Source organism: Echeneis naucrates, chromosome 3 (genome assembly GCF_900963305.1).
Source record: "Echeneis naucrates chromosome 3, fEcheNa1.1, whole genome shotgun sequence".
NCBI classification, from domain to species: domain Eukaryota; kingdom Metazoa; phylum Chordata; class Actinopteri; order Carangiformes; family Echeneidae; genus Echeneis; species Echeneis naucrates.
Window position 1 is genome coordinate 17,707,770 of NC_042513.1, and position 22,248 is coordinate 17,730,017.

Here is a 22,248-nt window from a genome sequence, read left to right on the forward strand (position 1 = left end):
GGTGTGTTGCTTTTATACAAGTGGTGTCAAACCAGACCTGGCTGCCTCTCTCTCTTCTCTATCTCTCATTCTCAGTTCACATTATTGTCTTGCCTCTCTGTCTGATGACACGACTATGTCTCTCGTCCCGCAGTTTGGCTCGTCCTTTGCTACCTTCCGCCCCGCTCTCTCTCACTCTGGCTCCACCAGGCCTCTCTCTGTCATTCTTCCTGTTCCTGCGTCCCCACCCTATAACCGTCCCCCTGGATCCAGTTCCTCTTCTCCCACATCAAAGGTTCCTATCTGGAAGGTTTGTTCTCCATTCGCTTCCATTTCTTCAGTTGCACCTTTTCTTCAGTTTCTGTTTGATGACCTTGAGTTAAGGCATTTATGGTTTACTTTTCCTACATTGCCATCACCCGATTAACTCATTCATAACCACATTGCTTTGCTTCCCTAAAATATTCATGCCCATCTGCTGTGTGTGCATGTATATATTTTTTATTTTGTTTTATTTTATTTTATTTTTTGGCCTCCCCCTTTTTCCCCTCACTGATTTTGCAATCAGCCAGAGACTGGAGGATGACTAATACCAAGCAGGATCTGGAGAGCAGACCAATCAAACTCATCAGTGCAAACACATTCAAAACCGCCTGCCCACATACACCCACCCACAAACAGACACACTCTTCTGAACCCCCAGACACAATCCGCCCATCGAAGCTCCCTCTCTCTGCACTCAGATGAAGGGCTTCAAACTGCTGGATAGTGGACAAGTCTCTCACACTAACCCTACCTGCTACTTCCTGTGTATTAATTTTACCCACCTCTTCAGGACTGGTCCAAAGCAGGTCAGTATGAGCAGCCGGTGGCTGCAGCAGCAGTACAGAGGAGAAAGGAGCCTCTTGATAGATTGAGGGAGAATGAGGCATCGCCGGGCTCCCAGGGCTACGCCGGGCCGTCACACCCTGATGACGGGCAGAGACCCAGAATGACCCCGGCTACTATCGCTGCCAAGGTAATACCCGATGATGCTTACAAGCGCGCTAAAAAATAATGGAAACAAGGTGAGCCTCGATCCCCTATGTTTGTATTTAACTACTGCGAATGGGAGTACGTACTAAAATAAAGCCTTTAATGAGCCAAGGAATTACTGTGGTCTGTTAGCTACATCAGCAATACAGCTCCCAAATGCTGGACAATAAGTGTGATAAGCTCTGTATTTTATCAACCTGATCTGCCAGACAATACCAAGACTCAGTGGGACTGTTGAAGGGGGAAAGATTGTTCTTGTGTTTTAAAAAGCAAAAAATTTTAAATAAAATAAAGCCCTCATCCATATTGATAGGATTTGAAACCAGATTCAGGCACTCAGGTGGCTAATAACAAATAAATAGAGATTTTCTCTAGTAAATAATGGATGGTAAGCTGTACAATGTGCTTGTGTCCTATAAGTTGTCTGTATCCACAAAGTGACGCAATAATTAGTCTAATTACCCATTTAGGTGGAATCCAATACAGGTATGCAAACACAGTGGTTATGAGTAGAAACCACTGAATACTAATTCACTAGCCAGGGCCACACCAACCGCAGGGTGTGAGGGAATGATACAACCGAAACACTGATAGTTCTTGATCTTTTAGTTGCAGCGTAGCGAGGCTTCATGAAGAATCTGTCATGGCATCTAGCCAGCAGGGAACCCCCTCAGGGTCCTGTGAGAGGGTTAGAGAGGAATACAGAGAACTAGGCTTGCAGGGAGGGTTGCAGAATGTGGCAGCGAAATAGAGCAGGAGGTCAGAGGTTGGTGTTTATGGATTTCTGGCAGGGTTTGGTCCTTCTCCAGAAACTTTGCGCAAGTTTCAACTGACGCACAAGTTCATGTTGGATCTGAATTATTTTGAGCAAAAAGAACACACACAGTCTTTTACTACTGTAATATCAGCAGATGAGCCAACCCGCTTAAATGCATCTGCAAGCAGAAATTTCTATTTCGTTGAAATCAGCACAAACATTGACATGAACTGAATTGGATTAGAGGACAGGATAGGATAGAATTTGAAAGGTCAAAGGTGTCAGTGACTTGGTAAAACACACTGAAGAATACGTTTTTTATGCCGCAATTTAACTTCCTGAAACAAATAAAAAATGCTTAAGTGAGGATATTTTGTAGCCAAACAGTCAAAGGTGAACTTCATTAAGGACTGATAATAGTTAGTATAGAAGAATTAATTTTTTACATTATCTAGGACTGTGGATTACTATATTATTAATTAATTCATCTTCTACTGCTTATCCTTTGCTGAGTCACAATCCCAGCTCACAATGGGGGCAAGGGCAGGGTACACCCTGGACAGGCCACCTGTCCATCACAGAGCCACACAAAGACCAACAACCACTCACACCTACAGACAATTTAGAGTCACCAACCTAAACATGATGTCTTTGGAGGGTGGGAGGAAACCCACAAAGGCATGGGGAGAACATGCAAATACCGAACCCACACCCTTCTTATGGTGGGGCAACACCACTAACCACTATGCTGCCAATTATATATATAATATATGTATAAATAGCTGCTGCTGCTGATTAATTCATTGTGTGATGCTGGCAATGGGAGCAACTTGAAGAAACCCCCCTTGTGATGTGGAGCTATAATCATCTTTCCTTTCTGCATGTCATCAGCATGGAGACGAGGTTTCACCAGCAGCCAGTGACCTTGCCATGGTGCTGACCAGAGGACTGAGTATGGAGCAGCAGAAAAGCAGCAGAGACTCCCTGCAGTACTCCAGTGGCTACAGCACAGAGACCACAACCCCATCCTGCTCCGAGGACACCATCCCCTCACAAGGTGACGCGCTCACCTGCCACGCTCTACAGGAGCATTTAATTTACTTCGGCCAACGTTTATAGCATTTCTCCTGAGGCCATTCACCTCCTCATGATTTTTTTTTTGTAAATTCTCAAAAAGCCAGTCTGTGATGGAATGGCATCATATTTTTTTTTTTTAATTGAAGTATCAATATTTACAAGCGCTACTGAATCCGTCAGTTTCACCAGAACCATTGTCTTTTGATTATCCTGTGAATTATCCTTTTAACCAGACAAGCTGCAGGTACAGCAGGCAACAGACACTTTCCTTGATTGCAGCCAGGAGATGACAATATGAAGATGAAAGAGAATACATGCATAAAAGTGAAGCCCTTCCCATGTAATGTGGTTAATCTAACAGTGTTCATAGTATGTTGTTTTAACTGGTTTCTTTTATGGTAGTGATTGTGATTGTCTGCTCAGTTGAAAAAACAAAAAAACAAATTCATTTTCGTTTCTGCTGCTCCCCTCCTGTGCTCTAGGTTCAGATTATGACTGCTACTCAGTGAACGGTGATGTTGAAGGTCCAGATGGACAGACAGAGTTTGACAAGTCCTCCACCATTCCTCGCCACTCCAACATAGCCCAGAACTACCGGCGCATGATCCAGACCAAGAGGCCAGCGAGTACAGCCGGCCTCCCCAGTGGCGTTCTTGGCCCTGGTGCTCATGGGATACCAGGACAGCCTGGTGTAGGCAGTGGAGGAGCAGGGACTCCAGGCACTGCCACCATCCGGCGAACCCCATCTACCAAACCGGGCGTGAGGCGCACACTATCCAATGCGGGTCCCATACCCATCCGACCACCCATTGTGCCTGTGAAGACCCCCACTGTCCCCGGAGACTCACATTCCCCTGGGGCCGGCGGTGCTTCGTATGCTGGAGGAGGACATGCTGGTGGCGTTCCTGTGCGTGTAGGCAGTGAGGAGTGTGTCTTCTTCACCGGAGTCGAGGACACGCAGGGGGCGCTTGATTATGTGAAAGCGTCGCCAAAGCGCCTCAGTTTACCTAACACCGCCTGGGGATCAGGGGCTGCATTAGAGGTCTATGCCCAGCAGCATGGGGGCCTCACACTGGGAACAGGTTCAGGGGCCGGATCAGAGGAGGATCAGATGATTGCAGCCAATCGGCATAGTCTAGTAGAGAAGATAGGCGAGTTAGTAGCCAGTGCCCACGCCCTTGGGGAGGGGCAGTTCCCTTTCCCCGCCCTCCCACATGACCTGGTGCCCCCTCCAACTGGCCCTGCTGACACTCAAACAGGGACAGAGGAAGCAGAGGGATCCGGTGACATGTTGACCACTATCAGGAGAGGAGTCCGTCTCCGCAAGACCGTCTCCAATGACCGCTCTGCACCACGCATCTTGTGATTGGCGGAGAAGCAGGAAGCAAATGATACTTGTCAGCCAATAGTGAGTCAGGTGTTTGCGTGGTGCAACCCAACCACCTAGGACATACACAAAAACTTAACCATGTAGGGAAAGCTATAATATAAAAGAAGATGAATGAAAACAAACATATACAAAAAATAGATTTAAAGACACCATTAGAGTAAATGATATATGATATTATGATAATAATAACATTAATAATGTTAATCCATGCTGATTAAAATTAAAAGTTAAATACTGAATATTGACAGGCTCCTAGCAGGCCACTATAACTAGTGTGTGTTGGACGCATGTTTGTCTTCTCTACACCCTCACCCAGGGACGGAAAGACTTGCAGGAAAAACAAAACCTGAGAAAACTCTGTTAACAGATTGACAAAGAAAGAAGGAAAGACTGGGTTCTGTTCTGTTTGCCAATTTACACTCCCCCCACCCCGATTCTCTTCTCCAACTAACCCGACCGTCTAATGCCAGATGAAAGACTGATGACTGAAGGAGGGGCCAGAGTGAGAAGGGGGTCAGAGTACCATGTGAACCAGCTAGATTTGAACCTGTCTCAGCGACAGCACACTGTACTTACTAGCCCACTGAGCTGAAGTCTTGGTATTAGCACGGGGAGCTAACAAGCCAGAGGCTGCCTCTGGTTTATCTTAATGTAAAAGAGTCTTTAAAAAAAATACAGTTGGCATTGAACCGTGCGAGTGTCTCCCTACCCCTATACCCCCTGGCCCCATCCCCCCTATCTCTCTGTGTAGTGTGTGTGCGTGCGTGTGTACGCGTGAATTCATTTGTATGTATGCAAATGTGAAATTTTGAGCGTTTGTGTACACTTGACGAGTATGTGTGAGTGTGTGTGTGTAATGGAGGAGGGTGTGGGTAGAGCTCTGCTGCAGGACAGCTGGTAGCCCAATGAGGGCAGGGCTTTTCTTCCATGTGTTGTGCGTGTACTCTCTTGTTTATATCGTGACGTCATTTACCTTGTTGCCACTGTACGAGAAGTTACGATAAGTAATCCAGGCGTATAGATATATTCATATATATTTTCTAGAACCAGAGAGAAAATGTTAAATCAAAAATGGAGCAATAAATGTGATTTATTTTCTTGTTTTTCAAAAAATGGGGACTGATGGAGTATTGTGGACTCTCCTTTGTCACATTCAGGCAATCATCAGGAATGCTAAATTAAACATTGACTGTGAATTAATATCAAGCCAACATTGGCCCCCTCTCTCTCTTTCTCTCTCACTCTCTCTCTCCTCTCTTCTCTCTCTTTCTTCGTCCTGTCTGGGGGTAAAGGAAAACTGTAAGCACTTTGAACGGTGGTAGAGTATGTACAATAGTATGTACTATAGCCACTAGGTGTTGCTCTAGTTATACTGTCTGATGGAGGGAGTGAAAGTGAGAGAGGTTTGCCAATATGACACTGTCCTGAGGAAATAATTTAATTTGCGGAGGAAGAAGAGGAAGACAGGAAGGGAGAAAGAGGAAGTGATTAAGACTTGTGGAAACGGAGTGATTGGTCAAATGATAGATGGAATAAGAAAGTTGAGCAAATAATTTGGTAAAAAATTGATTCGACATCAGAGAGACCTTCAGGGTCACACAAGCCGTATTCTGTTTTGGATTGTGAGTTGTGCTGAAGGTTGTTATAATGCGGGTGCACCAGCACCTGAAGGATTTAACATACAATGCAAGAAATACACTGCACATGTAGGTAAGACTACTTCTTGGGAAATACTGGGTGACAAATATAGTATTGATTTTATTTGTTCAGGTTAAGACATCTGCCTCTGACAATCTGCCTTGATCCTTTTACAATGGGAGTGATATCAATTTCGTTTGTGATGCTGTAAAAAAAAACAAACAAACAAACAAACAAAAAAAAACATTAAAAACCTAAATCATCAGCTACCTGTCTGCCCAGAGACGAGGGTCTTGTTACTTTGGTAAATGTACCATTAATAGTAGCTCAGAAATTGACAGCTGACAGCACATGCTATGAATTTCTTAGAGTAACAAGGACACTTTCTCAGAAAAGACAAATAACTATAGAACTTTCCAAATTTCTGAACACAGCACATGAAATTGAAAAATAAAATTGAAAACCATTAACATACCAAGACATCATAGACAAACAAGAAGTGGGGAAATATGTGTATTTGTAAGTAGGGTTCACCAACACTCAAACATGGGAAAACATGGAAAACATTGGGACTGTATGTTCACGTTACAGAGTATTCTTCACCAACTGGTGTGTAAATACATATCAGCAATTCAGATTTGCAACGTTGGACAGCAATTTAAGACTTTAACGTGATGCTGAACACATCTTTTGCCCCAGATTTGCAAAAAAAAAAAAAAGATATTAGGATATACAAAGAAAAACCAAATTACAGAGGGCTGTATTTCCCTTGAAACAATGGAAGAAAACACGTACAGTTGGTTGCTAACAGTCTTGGGTAGCAGCAGAAATGAGGGAAAATGAGGGATTACAACTTGAAAATCTGACATCGCATCACAGTTATCAACAATGGCATTAATCAATGATGAATGTCTCCTTGGCGGGAAGGAAGCATGATGTAGGCATGCAAGGTCTGCAGAGGTTATTGGCCTTGGAAATGAATCCTGAGCTGTTTTACAGTACAGTGTTTTCTTAGCTGCCAGTTTGCAACTAGTAGCTTTGGCCTTGCCCAAGCCATCAGCTGAGGATTGAACTTCAGGGCTAAAATGAAAGTAAAGAGCATAACGATTACGCTGCCGTTATGTAAAGTGAAGTGAGTTTGGTGTCACCTGAAACAAAAGCACATTTATACCAGCAGTTATTCAGTCACAAAGAGTGAATGTAGTTCCACTAATCAAGTTAACAAAAAGGTTTAACAAATCCCTGAGCAACCCCAGTGTGGTTCAGCTCAGTTTGGTGTCTCACCCAGTTTGGCTCAGGACATGGCTGTAGGATTATAAATAAAAGGCGAGGCCTGCCTTGGCCTTGGTGCGTTCACTGACGATGAAAAAAGCTGAGAGGTTTGACTAAGACTTTTGGAGCAGACAGAGAGGGGACAAGATGAGCATTTCACTGCCTGTTCATACAGTATGTACTGTATGTGCTGTACTTGTAACTGAGAATAAGGCACACTGATTTGGTATAAAGGTCTGTTAGAAATGATTTCAACAATTATTCTGTTTTTGCTTTTTGTTTTTTCTTTCAGTCAGCAGTACAGTTTAAATATTTAGTCTTACTTTGGATTAATGTAAAAAAAGAAGAAAAAAAAAACCCCAGTTGTAACACCAACTACTACTGTGTAAAATATGGATGCAGAATGTGTGGGCCAAGAGTGAGTGTGTCATTGTTTGGCTGTGGAACTGTAGGCTAGTAAACTCTTCATCAACATGTCTGTACATCTTTCTAGCAGTGAGCCAGACAGCCTGTGATATCACTGTCTTTCATACTGTTTTCATGGACTTACTTATTTCTTGTTGAATAGAGCACTGTTTTAGGCATACAAACCAGAAGTTGATGATTTAAGTTGAAGAAGCAGAGGGGGCAAATGCTTGTGATTTTTGTCACCCTCTGTGAGCACTTTTTTTTTTTTTTGTTGTTGTTGTTGGATTTGAAACAGTGCTTCAGCAATGGATGATTTTATTTCTTTTTATTTTCTTCGGGGGGGAATTACTGTATGCGGCTGCTGTGTGTTGTATCAGGTGAATCTGACTGGGTGAGGGATTTGGAGGGGAAGAACAGCGGGCTTGGACACCCCACCCCAGGTCCTCCCCCATTTCCCAAAAAAATTATTGGGTGAGAAAAACGTTCATCTGAAATGTTTCATATAAGACCGCTTGTCGAGGTCACAGGCTACATGAATCTACGTATGTATGCTGAATGTACTATAAGCTGGAGAGCGCTATCAAACTGTACATGTGTGACTTGCTTCAAGTGTTGCAATGTCAGACTTTTGTTCTTGTGCAACTGAATGAAGTTTCCCATCTAAACAGGAGGAAAGCAATACAGGGGTAGCTTGCATGTGCGTACATTCACAATGATGTTCCATTGTGGGCATGTTAAAGGAAATTACCACTGTTTTGTGTACCCTTAGATATGTGTGTTCCCCATCTGCAAGTGATTCCATATTGCACGTCTCTAATGGTATGATTTGGAGTTTGACCACATCCAAGGACACTGCTAGAGACGACTCTACTCGTCTGAATGTTTTTGTGCTGCGCAACTTTTAATTCCAGTGCACACTGGAACCAACTGAACTCACTGCCAGTGATCTAAGTAACTGCTTGAATACAGTGTTTGTAACGCCCTGCAGATCAGACGTGCTGCTCAATTCCAAGTGACAGATAATAACTCAGGACAATGTAGGGTTTTCACATTGACTGAGAGGTTGAGACAGTCAGACCTAACTGCACACGCCTGCAATGAACCAGAATGACTGGCTGTAGGATGAGTGTGAGCTGAGAGAGTAAGATGCAACAGTGATATATTCCTTTAAGCTGCCCACTTCACAGCACAAAAGTTATATACTTAAACAATAATGTCTCTCTTTTTTTTTAACATGCTGAATTAACTGTGTACTGAAATAACTGTCTGAACAAGCTGAAATAACTACTCTGCTGCAGTTTTGTCAATATGCCCATTTTTGTGAGTGTGTGTTCAAATGGGTAGAAGTAGACCTACCGGCTCTTTGGGCAGTGCTGGAGCGACAGTGACGACAGGACATTCTGTAGGAAAACACACAAACACACATATTTACATGCGTGCAGGCATGCGTGCATACACCTTAAACGCACACACATTCACGCTATAAGGATACTCAAACACACCGGAAAAAAGAAAAATCCCATCTTTCCCAACTGAGAAAACTATACAGCCCTAACCACAGATCTAAATGAAACATGCACCTTAAAAGGTAATGTTGTTATTAATTAATAATGATTTTGTTATTTAATTAAGTTAAAACTTTTTAAATTGTCATCATTTCTTTAGTCATTAGCTTTCTAGTTTCCCTGTAAGGTCAGTGTGTGAGCTAGAAAAGATCTAGATGAATAGAAATAGGAACTTTTTTTTTCATGCTCAATTAAGTAATGTCCAAAAATACAATTTTTCTAAACATACAACTAGTTTCTCAGACTATTGTGCTGTTGAATACTGAGTATGTATATGTAATTCATGTTAGCTTGTCAGATGATAAAGAAATTGTATGAAAATGTTCAATACCTCCTGAAGCTCAATCCAGAAGGTGTTTAGCTTAGTTTAGCGTTTCTCTGGAGCTCCTGTAAGAGCTGACAAATCAGCCAATCAGAAGAGAGGCTCAGAGCCTCCTCTGAGGCCGGATTTCAGGTAAACTAAATCCAGAACGGTTGGATGGTGGATCCAAACAGGCAGGGCTCTGTTATGACACGCACAGTCCTGACGGCTGGTTTGAACGCTCGGACCGTGAGCCTTTCTCTGTGGACCTGTGATACTTTCACAGTATTGATAAAAAAAAAAAACAACCTTGGCTTGATCTATAATTAAGACAGACATGGGGATCTGCCTTTAGACTATATGGGATGTTTTTAGGAATCCACCAGTGTCTCGCCCCATGCACCCCATATCTTGTTTATTTAATCTGCACAAAAGTTGCACTGTTGTGCTCTCATGGGGAGAAATGTTCTGAACTATTTCTCGGCCGGGAACCATCTTTTTTTTTCCTGGATCTCTGACTGTTGGCTTTGGACTTTCTTGCAGCTAGAAGACTTCAGGAACAAAGTAAACATATAAATCTGGCAAAAAACCAAATTTCCCAAAATGCTGAGCTGTTCCAAAAACCTCTAGTGAAAACTTTATGGTTAGTTTACTTTTGAGACGATCAGACAGTAGTAGGATTAGAAACACTCAACAGCAACATTGTCTGAAAAGCCTGGAGTTTTATTGACAATTAACCAAGAGTGGAATTTGCATTTCAGTGCTTTCTTTTTTCCACCTGTGTATGCCTATCTTTTTTCCCCTCTTTATTATCTTCCTCTTCCTTTTCTCACAACACTCCCCAACCTTCATCCACTGATTGCTACACCCAGGGATGCCGCCGAGCTGACAAGTTAGAAAACAATGCTTGTCACGATGAGCGTCTCAATGGCTGCACTCTGTCTCTTCGTGCCTCACAGCTCATCAGCGCTAATGAAAAATAATTGTGATGAAGTCTTTATTTTTAACACAGCCTACAGTGAATACGAAATCCTCTCTCCCCACCGCTCTCCCCTCTAACACCCTTCCCGTGTCTTCCCATGTGCCTCTGTATTGAGCATCGGCATGCATGTGTGCAACACGTGTGGGCGTGTGTGTGGTAATGGCTAACGGGAGGTATCATTATGGGCCTGCGGTGTACTGTCCATGGAAGTGTTAGCGAGGGCAAACCTCTCCCTTCTTTACCAGTAACATGAGCCAGTTTCAAAGCAGGGACTTCTGGAGGCTCCATCTCAGTGCTAGACTGCCTTTTGATTCATTTTGATGAAGCCTTTTAAGACGCACAATAACAGTCAAAATGTGTCCAAAGTGTGTCTAAACGTCTGTCTGGTACTATATTGTTTTTTGCTTAATCTCAGAGATGTTATTTTGAATGTGCTGAGTCAACTCAAAGAAACTCACAAGATGCTAGTGCGAGCAGTCAGCATGTTGTTGTTGGGTTGTTGTTTTACACTTCCAGTAACGCACAGTGGCAAAAAGCTGCTGGTGAACAGTGTGGCCATTTTTCATCTTTTGATTTCGCTGTTCTCTTGGCTTGCTTGTTCTAAATTTTGGCACAGCTCTCTTGTTGATAAATCTTAACCAAGGCTTTCGCGGACCAAAAGTTGACTGGTGTTGGCACAGACCTTTGCTTTAACAGAGCAACTTTTCCAGGTCTGGGAAGGCAGTGATCAAGGTCAGGGAGGCACTGAAAGTTCTTCATGAGGTGTCTTAAGTCAATGCATAAGCCAGTAAAACTCAGTTTAGTGTATCAGTAATCAGCTATTTTCTACTCTCTGTATTCTCTAACATCAATATTGTGGAGCTCAAAGAAGATTTGAATCACAGCAGAGTCACAGACTTGCCATTATGTTGCGATGGAATTAAAGCAGAATAATGGACAACTGAGAAACATTCATCCATGGCCCACTCATCCAGGAATCTTGTTGACTATTCGCACAATCAGATGAGTTTCTGTGGTTACTCAAAATTTTTAGTAAATTGGCAAACTTTCACTTTGAGCATTTGCTCACAGCATGAACATGCCATCAGAAATCTATGTGGAAATTTGGTGGACAACAGGCTAATTTATATTGCAGAGTTCAGTTCCCTTCATATACCATTGCAAATTTACTGTGCACACAAAATGAAACGTAAGAAAGTCATCCCTTCAGAAATAATTGAAATAAACAGTGAACATGGCGTATGTAGAAATGTAGAAGCCGCTCCTTTAGCCACACTCCCAGGATACAGTGAGTGTGTACATGTGTGCTGATGACTCTTAAGTATGTGTTTGTTGCACAAGGACATGGTTAAGACCCCTACTGTTCCTCCATCCTCCCACACACAATCTGTCAATCCTTCCTGCTGTCTAATACTGAAAAATCCACAAACAACGCTCTCTCTCTCTCTCACACACACACACACACACACACATCTGAAACAAACATGACTAAGGTAGATGCTTTGTAGCTAAGTGAGGGACCACTGAATTTCTCAAGAGGGATCATGATGAAATGCATTGCAACTTCAAGTGACCTCCCAGTGCCACTGTCACTGTAACGAACCTGAATGTCTTACTGTCAATACTCCAGTACCCGGTAGTGTCTATCGCTCGCTCGCTCGCCTTCTCTCTCTTCTTCTTCCTCTACAGCTGCCATCTGAACTTTACAGTGAATTCTCTCCACAACTCACCATTGAGGCGTCAGTATGATTTCTATGGGGCTGTATTTTGTTCAAAGGCTAACATTGTAACAGAATCAAAACCTGCTTTATCGTTCTGTACAACCCCCCCCCCCCACCCGAGCCCTGCAGGCACTGTGGTCTTGTCTTTCTCTCTTCTTCCTGTCCCCCTCTTCTGCTCTTCTTCTTGAATTTATTGTGGGTTCATTTCTAAAGGTCGTTTCGCCTCTGTCGCTGATAATAAGGGTTTTTCTTTTTCGTCTTCCTTTATGTAAAATTTACCCCTCTTTTTTTGTTAACTTTAGTCACTGCTAATGTAACAAAACGCACTGTGATGATTCCAGTATTAATAAAAGTTGTACTTAAACTGTGCGCTGACGTGTGCAGTGGGTCTTATTATTCAACTGAGAAACCTGGTCCTGAGCTAAAACCTGCACACTCCAGCAGTTCCAGTTCACTGACAGAAGCAAATGGATGTGGGTCAGTGACTTGTACAGTCATAACGACTGTGAAGGCGGAAATGTTCTATGTGATAAACTGTATGGAACAAAATATATGGATATACTATAATTTCATCACCAATAATATAAACTTTAATTAGACACAGTGATATAACAGTAAATGTAAAACATGGCTCAGTGTGACTGACTGATCACCATACTAAAAGCAATCAAGCTGTCTTTTATTGCTTTTAGTGGTGATACTTACACAGTTTTATTTGCTTGAAAACTAAAAAGGTGAAAAAACCCAGTTCAGTTACATTTTGGAAGGATGCTGATACACGTGAACTGTTGAGACTGCCAAAAACAGAGAAACAAAATGTTTTATGGACTGTAAAGTGTTAAATAGTGTGGTCTCCGCTCCGACGCGTACTCTCTATTTTCCATGTCATTGCCCATGATAAAGAGTTGCAGATAACTCATGAAGTTGGAAATGAGGCAAGTGATGAGAGATTAGTTGTGTTCCCTAATGGGCAGCTAGGGGGAGCCCAAGACCTTTCAGGCACGTGCAGATACGGGTGTCTGGCACAAGGTGCTCTTTGCTCTTTATGTAAAGGCGGCCGTCGTCATGCAGGTATCTCAGACAGGCAGCCAACATATCAGCTAATGTCCTCTGGAATAAAGTAAGGACCCCTGAAAGAGGGGGAACAGTGATTAAAAGAATCATACAAGCTCAGCGCAGATGTTCAATGTTTTTATATACATTTCCAGCAAAGTAATAAAACATTTTGCAGCAGTGCAACATTTCGAATCCTGGTACAATATAACACTGTTACCCTTTTAAACCCAATGACCTTTCATGATAATATTAAATCTGTATGAACTGTAAACCTACAACACAAAAGCACTTTACTCGAAAAAGGAATGCACATACGAAATATTGGCATAGGCCTATTAGTGCGTCACATCGATCCATAGAGCCCATATTTTTATCATAATAATTTTAATAAACCTTTTAGCATGAAATCTTTTTCTACTTTTTAACATTAGCTATTAAGATTTAGAAATGAAACCTTACTTATCTGTGAATTACATATATTAAATAAATACACCATCTGTCCATGTTGTGGAGCAGAGTTGAACAAAGCAGGACAAAATGGTGTTTGCCTCCACACCCACGTGTTTCAAACACAATCAATTCAACTCGTTTTCCATACTCCATACACAAGCAGTCTAAACTTTCACAACATCATGTATAGAGCAAAATATATTTTACCAAAACTCTGACTTGTCTAACGATATTTTTACCTGAAAGAGGGAGCACAGTGATTAAAAGAATCACACAAGCTGTTGTTTCCTTCTCACCACAGATGTGGAGTGAGGAGAAAGGGTTAGGGTTAGTGCTTTAGCACTTCCATAGTCTCTTTCATCATCTGATATTGTGTATCACACGGCAGATGGCAAGCCATCGGGACACGGAGGGCAAGGAGTACTTGTTCAGCTAAAGCTACCAGCAGACATCAGATCGAGAGACGCTCCAGTTAAAGTGATATTTCTCCATTAATCTGAACTGGGCTCCTTCTCTGCCTAATAAAAAATCTGACTCCTGTTTGCATCCATAACGCATTTTACCGCCCTCTTGTGGCTGCAGCAGGTTGTTGTCTCTACAAGCGAAGACAGATGTGTGTAGCAGATTTTTTTTTTTTTGGTCCCAAAAATAATACATGTGGCTTTTGATCAGCTACTGTCGAACCTTCTTTCAGCTTCACTGCTCTGAGATCAGTTACAGTATGATAATGCATGCATAAGATAATCCTTTTTTTGTCCCTCAGTGTGAAGATAAGCACTGAAAACTATACATGCGCACTACAAAAAAAGGTCATTTCTTATTAAATCTTGAGAGCGTAGAAGGAAGGAAATCTAGTTTGCTTTCTGGAGACACGTCTCACAAAAAAAAAAAAAAGCTTTTCCATGCCTTCATCTTCTAAAAACCAGTGGATGCTGTATTGACTTAATGAACCAAACCTGGTCAGGCTCTCTTGATTAAGCTACGCTGACAGAAAAGGACAGACATTTGTTACTTCAAACTGACTCCCACATTACCTGCATGGAACGGCACAACAAGACTTTTAATTAAAAATAAACGGGCCACAATTAATCAAAGAGAGGCATGCTTGTTTCAATCTACAGCATCCAGAGACCTGAAGCTTGATACACTGTTTCCTATGTGTGTCTGTGCGAAGTGGGTGAAAGTGTGTTTCTGCCTCTTTGTGTGTCTCATGTTGGGTCCCTATAATGTGTTTGGTTCAGATTTTGTACCGCTAATAGTGAGCTGTTGTATTACATGGAAAAGACCCACTTCTCGTTGCGGTTCAATAAACCAAGAACAGCACACACACACACACACACTCTCATACAGGCACACACTGGGGGATATGTTACACCATCAGAAAAAAGAGCTGTCTCATTTTTTTGGTTGTGATGAAATTCGACACCAGCAGAAGTCAAAACAGTGCAGAGCTTTTCAGTTGTGTTATGAGACAGCTCTTTTCTCCAGTTATTACAAACATAATGTGAGAACAGCGTGTGTCGTAATAATTAAAGACATCATTCCGTTTATTTGACCTGAAGTTCTGTTAGGGACATACAGAACACACAGAAATCTGCTGCTGTGGACAGGGACATCCAAAAAAAAAAGAAAAAAAAAAGAAAACAAGTCTCTTAGCCATTTTATCATAAAGCATAAAAGCATAAAATGATTTTGGAAATAATTTCTCACATCATAGTGATGCCTCACAGCGCTCGCGTGTTCTCCCCGTGCCTGCGTGGCTCCCGTCCATATACTCCAACTTCCTCCCATGGTCTATGCACAAACACACACATTGGTGCCTCCAAATTGTCCATAGGTGGGAACTCGAGACGGAGTGGTTGTTGGTGTCCGTATGTGAGCCCTGTGACGGGCTGATGGCCTGTCCCGGATATACCCTGTACCCTGTCCTTACCAAATGCCAACTTGACTGTTGCTCGTTGATGGTTGGATGTTGCCATCAAGTTGCTGCTCAAAAAACCATTGAGCTTTACATCTGTGTTTAGCTCTTCCTTTGTCCAACAGTTGATCTGTGTTGTAGTACAGTGTGAGCTGTAGGTGCACCTGTGTGTACCAAAACACTAGTTCCCGTGGTTAAGCTGCAGCTGTAGCTCAGACTCCTGTGTTCTGTCCTGCTTTAATGCATTTTTTAACTGGCTAAAATAGGGTTTTTTTTTCTGCTGGACTCAGCACAACACACAACTCCCGTGCTTCTGCTCTTCTTCTTTCAAACTGACAGCACACTTATTCAAAACTACTGCAGGTAATACGACCCTACATGAAACAATCCAAGCAGCCACTTCAGTATTTGTGCAATGAAGACAACAATGTTATGTTGGTCTGATTTAGATTAACCTTAGCAGTTCATTATTTCGTGACCGCCTCTATTTTCAAGAAATGTAGCAATACGGTGAGACGTGGAAGAATTAATGTCCTGAAAAACATATTGATTCTTTTATCTCCAGAGAGTCGGATCTTCCCAACAACTCTGTTTGACAAAATTCTGAATTGTCGAATGTCAAATTGGGATTTCACTGTGTTGTTACACTGGTTTTAAAATTGTGCATTTATCCTTTGCTTTCAGGCAGAAATGCATCCCAGAGTTTCTTTTTCACTGCAAGTCTTTTATCCAAAACCAGCCTCAGACCACGGAGATGAAACATGGTGATTGAGTGTGGAGTTCTCTTTTTTCTCTCACTCTTTTCTATCCACCCATTTACATCGTTTTCTCCTTTTTTGTCGCTTTGAATGGCACAGTGTGTGACGTGTTTATACTGTAAACTAATTCTGAACACCTCCTACTTCCTTTACTTTTGCAAACAATAAGGGACATCTGCTGAGTAGGATGCCATGCAATCTCGAAGCAAAAAGACCATTTCATATATTGAATATTTAATTTTATTTTGATGCTGGTGTTGTGCTCTCACTAAGATTGAAGCACTTATTTGCATTTATTTTCCTGATAGCTGAGCATAAATACTTTCACAGTTTTGACAAAAACCAGTCAGGAACTTTTTTTTTTTTTTTTTTATTCTGACTGACTGGAAATATTTTATTAATAAGGCTTAAGGGCATGCTAACAAAGTGAATCTGGCTAGAGTGCAACATGACCTTCCTGGTGAGTTGGCGCAAACGCTTTTCCTTTTTCTTTTTCATTGTATAATACTGAGTCAGAGATTATTATGATTATCATTTTAAGCCTTACAAATTTTGATCATTGAATCAAATTGGATTTCATCTTTTTGTCTGGCTGGCCATACCAACACAGCAGCTGTGCATTGTCCTGCTTAGCAAAGGGCCAATTCTGGTGTGATGTCAGCTGCCTGAACAAAACATTCGTAAAACTGCTCTACTAATTAACAGTACTTTATTAATGCAGTGTCCTACTTTTAAAGTGCAGCATATGGCTTGACCATCCTGCCTGCAAAAGCGTCACAACTCAATACAAGAAAAACCATTACGTTAGTACCTGCAACCAACTGAATAACCAACAGTGCAATTGAAATTATCATTTAAAAGGATATCTCATTACCAGTCATCAATTGCTGAATCATATTCAAGACGACTGAAAAACAAATGAAATGACTCGTAATCAGAAGATGCACAAACCTTCAGATTTCCTGTAAAATGGCCTCTTGTATTTTATAACTGATCTATTTTGGAGATGCATATTTCATGTTTTATTCTGTTATCTATTATTTAGTATTTGTTATTTTATGTTTTTATATGTAATATATTCCTTGGCTATGTCTTTTTGATCCTTTTCCATTAACACAAACATGAATGTAAATCACAATTTCAATTTCTTGGTTCCTGTTTGTACTTTTTAAATAAAATATGACATTTTTCATCACATTCTAACATCGCCTTTACTGTGTGCTCAACTCACACATTTTTTCATAGTCCACCTGTTTCTTCTCATCTCACCTAATTGGTGAGTAGACCAAGTCATCGGCCCTGAAGACGTCCCATCAGCCATTTTAAGAAAGCGCCTAACTCTTGACATGTTCAGTGGTTTCAAACAGACCAAAGAAAAAACCTACCAAGAAGCTTGCTTTCACCAATGTCCAGTGTGAAGATGGTTAAGTGCTCTTTTAGAGCAAAAGCAACAACGCACTCACTGTGTGGAATTGAAAAAGTTGAGCATCTGCCTTTGAATGTGAGTGGAGAAGCTGGATTTAAAAGTGAGGAGTGATCGGCTTCAAAACAGAAGCGGGCAGACCAAATGGGCCAATCAATAACAGGAAAAGAAAATTTTTCATTTACAAGTAGTCATATCTCCTGTTCAGTGTCCAAGACCAACTGTGGAAGTTTGTTTAGCAGCTATGGGGAGAGTCTGTTTATCAGTACACATCTGTCCTCCCTGTTTATCAGAGCAAGATACACATTTCAGCCACACTGCTACTGGGACTGCAAACACAAACTTTTACTCAGTAACTGCCAAAGATACAAGCAACGCCAGATAGAAAAGACCAGTAAGTTATTGACAACGATGACTCACCGCATGATGAATATTTGTGGTTGTGTGTTTTTCAAGAGGCAAAGTCTCACAAAAGCAGTTAGTTCAGTTATAGAGAGTGTTAAACTAATGAAAAAAGGTGTCTGGCTTCTTATGGGGCATAAAAATGAAAATAATGGCTCAAGGACTTGCCAGTCTATAATCTTTAAACTCCGCACAAACACAATGAACACCAGTTCGTGGTATTTAATCGGCAGTTTATATTCTGCCTTTGCTCTGGATCCCATGGGACTTTATATTAAGACCTCCTCTATAACTGAGTATGAGACCATACAGTTGGAACTGCAACTGCATCAGTGGCATCACGGACAGATGTGTGTATGGATTAGTACTTCTTAGCAAGCTGCGAATTACTTCACACTGTTAGAAACTGAATTACAGTAAAGCTCCGTGAGAGAGAAATCTGGTTAACTAAAGCTACTTAAAAATACTTTCAATTATTTGCCAAAAAAAAAAAGAAAAAAAGGATGTAATTGACAACAATCTTGTGAAATGACTGTAAGATACAATAAATAAAGCTGGCATGCCAGTTTATTGCAAAAAGATAAGAATATGAGCTTTTTTATTACCCCTCAGGGGTCAGTTTCACGTTTACCATGATGATGTGATCCCTGTGGGACCACAGAGTGATACTTTTGCACATGCACTACAGAAAGATTGAGTGCAATGGTGCCTGTTTGACAAATGCATTGGCTGGGCAGCTTTCCAAAGTCAGAGCTGGTCAACGGGGATCAATTACAGCAGGGGGGACAATGAACAATGAGTGGGACGTCGATAGTCAGTGGGGGACACTGCTGGTTACTCCACTTATATTCGACAGCAGTACTGCACTCCTTCATCCCTCCCTCTTCCCCAATCTGTACCACGCCATCTCTTCACAGAAAGCTGTTCCTTGTCTCTATTTATTATCTCCCACTGCCCCTCCTTTCTCTTCCTTCCTCTCTCAGACTGACCAGTCAAAGCGGACGGACATCCTCTGAAAGATTTACTTTTCAAATGTGGTAATTGTTATCTGCTCCTGCAAAGTGCTCATGATTATTGTAATCCTTGCATAGAATGTGACCTCACGAAGAAAGTGTGCTCTGCACTTCATCAGGGCCTTTTACAGCAGGTATCTGCAGATAGTAACCCTCTTTGGACGTTGTATTTATATACATATTCTGCTGAGCGCTTTAAGAAGGGGTCACTCTTCTCTCTCCCTGCTACAGAATTCTGAGTGTCCCCTGCTGCAAGAGATGAAGGGTTAGGGTTAGGGTTTGGGTTAAACAAGGACCAAGATGCCTTGGTTTTGCCTCCATGACAATCCACATTGGGACTAGTTCTGTCTGAGGTTTATTCCTGTTGAGTTTTTCACCTCTGCATTGTTGCCAAGTGCAGCTTATTTTCTCTCCACCCCCCTGTGTCCATTCCTCAATCTACCGTCTCCCTCAACCTCTTACCCCCATTCCCCTCTTCACTTCAAGCTAGGAAACATACAGAATAATGCCAACTATATAAATGGTTTCATTAAGCAGAAGCACTGTTCCAATGTCTGTTTTCACCTTTTTTAAATTTAGGTTCAGAAAGAACTGTATTCACATTTCTGTAAGTGCGAACATGAAATCAAAGGTTAGCTTGTGGTCAGTTAGTGAGCTGCCATGTGACCTTCATCACTGATGGGCTTATTCACTGTCAGTTAATGATGAACAGATGTCAGACAGATTGGACTCACCAACCTGACACAGGCTGAAAATTCAATGTCCTTTAATTCAGTCCAATGGTCCAATACAGAGGAGGACAAACAATCACTCAACGGTATCAAAGTCAGAGGGATAAAGTCGCTGGTCAAAAAGACAGACAGACAAAGAAATTGACATGCACAAGGTCAAAGGCTAGACTGCTCACACTGGCGTCAAAACAGATATGAAGGAGAACACAACTTATATACACAAGAAGAAGTGGAGTAAGTAAAAAAAAAAATCTAAATCAAACACACAAAGACTTAAATTGGAAAACTGACTATCTATCTAGATGGACCTTGAGGACAAACAGTGAATGTGTCTTAAAATGTGGATCAGAATGTTCCTTACTGAGTAAAAATCAATTTGATTTTCATTCTGCAAGTTTAGCTGTACTTTTGACCCTTGCAAAGTTTTTTACTCTTCATGTATCTCAAGTACATGAATTTTGCTGTGCATCAGATCAGACGCAGCAGCTCCAACAAATTCTGAAAAACAATGGATGGAAACATAATGTGATGTGCATTAAAGCCAATTGTTGTCAGTTTACAGCTCCTGATTTATGAGGATTTATTGCTTTTCTTTTTGTAATGTCCCTGTAAACTGCCTTTGTGTTTTTAAATCTGATCTTATGTCATCACTTGGTCTGTGATTATACAAGATTTTCAGTTTTCATGTACAAAACCAACAACTGCGAAAAGTAATTAGAAGGTTTGGGGTAATGAAAATTTTATGCAGACTTCCTTGGTACTAAATGAAAATATGTTTGCTGTGATTTGTGGAATGAAAGAATTGCGTCTGTGTTACTCCTCCGATGCTGTACCTTTCTAGAATTCAACTGTAAAAAAAGAGGTAGGCTGATATCACCTCTCAGGTGAGTTTCAAAGTGGAAGAACAAAATTTAAAAAACTGCATTGACCTGACAGATGAGTGTTCACATCAGATAATCAAGCCACATCTTTCAAAGCCAGATGAGTTTGATTGATGATGCTGAGTGATGATTTTGTTGGTTTGGATAAAAATTCTGCAAGGGAGAATATTTTTATTTTCTCTGATCCTCTTTTGGTGTGACTTCATTAACTCATTGGCCCGCCTGTTTTTATCCAAACAGCCTTGACAGAGATTCTTCAGTCTGTTGATGTAAAATCCAATCCTCCTACCTCTTAGGCAAAAAAAGTAAGCCAAAAAGAATGCAGTTCTTCAAATAACCGCTGGAGTTTGGCTCCCAAAGTCAGTCAGTCCTATACAGTCTAGATTGAAATAGACTCTGGGTCTGTGAAATGTCACTACTGCTGAAGGGTCTTAAACCTGAATTGAATCTAACCACCATCAGGGGGAGAATCCATCCATCCGTCCATCTTCGACTGCTTTTCCGTTTCCAGGTAGCGGAGGCAGCTGGTGCCAATCCCAGCTCACTCTGGGTTAGGACAGGTAACCAATCCGTCTCAGGGCCAACACACAGAGGCAAGCAACCACCCATGCTCATTCAGGGGCAAATCCACTGATGTCCAAAAAAAAAAAAAAAAAAAAAAGTCACATTGTATTGAATACTATGAGAAAAAAATTCCCTTCAGGGTTTATAGTGTCAGACTCCGGTTTTAAGTGTTTTTCGATACAACGTGACGTTCATGTTTTTCAAATAATGGTAACAGCTCATTTTTACATTGAACAGGAACTCGACAGGGGCAGACACTGCCATGGCAGCGATGGCGGGGTAGCCCAGTCTGAGCTTCAAAACCACTCTTCAGAAACCTGGGAGTGGCATCACTGAGGCTTGGTGCGAAAGAGCTTGCAAGATGTTCCGACTGTTACGCCTAGAAATGACATACATTTTTTATAGTTTTCTTCTCTCTTCTCTCTTCATCTTTTCTTCATCCAAAGGCTGCCTCTTACCTTTTTTACTCTCATGTCCCTCCAGTCGCCTTCTGCCCATCCTTTGCTGTGTGTCATTAAAAACCATCCAAACGTCAATTTTGGTGTAAGATACTTTGGAGGTTTTTAACCAGCAGCCCTCTTCAAACATCACTTTAAGTTGTTGGATAAAAAGAAGATTTGGCTTCCAAACTTGACACAGCAAGAGGACAAATACGGGAAAATGCAGACTGCAGCAGAGGAGAGAAATATAAAGGAAGAAAGAAGAAGTGATAGTTTTGCTTTGAGAGGAAATTAAATTCCAATCATGAAGCAACAAGGCCGCAGAGTGACATGTTTTGATTATCACACTGATAAGTGGCCTACTGTGAGACCTCACAATGAATCAGGCAGATCTCATGTTTAAATGTATATATGATTGAAAATGGAGGGTGGGCGTGGAGGAAAGGGAAAGGGAAAAATCAGCGGAGGGAATAACAAAGCAAGGTTG

General features: G+C 41.5%; 1 protein-coding gene across 3 annotated transcripts in view; it reads left to right on the forward strand.

Moving 5' to 3' along the window:
• Positions 1–12,494, forward strand: part of mtss1lb (MTSS I-BAR domain containing 2b) — a 69,849-nt gene extending 57,355 nt beyond the window's left edge. For all 3 annotated transcript variants that reach the window (XM_029499145.1, XM_029499147.1, XM_029499146.1), the window contains 3 exons: positions 815–997; positions 2,663–2,828; positions 3,331–12,494. In XM_029499145.1, coding sequence (XP_029355005.1) covers positions 815–997; positions 2,663–2,828; positions 3,331–4,214 — 1,233 coding nt within the window. In that variant the 3' untranslated portion in view covers positions 4,215–12,494. The remainder of the gene's footprint in view (positions 1–814; positions 998–2,662; positions 2,829–3,330) is intronic.
• Positions 12,495–22,248: the final 9,754 nt, after the last annotated feature.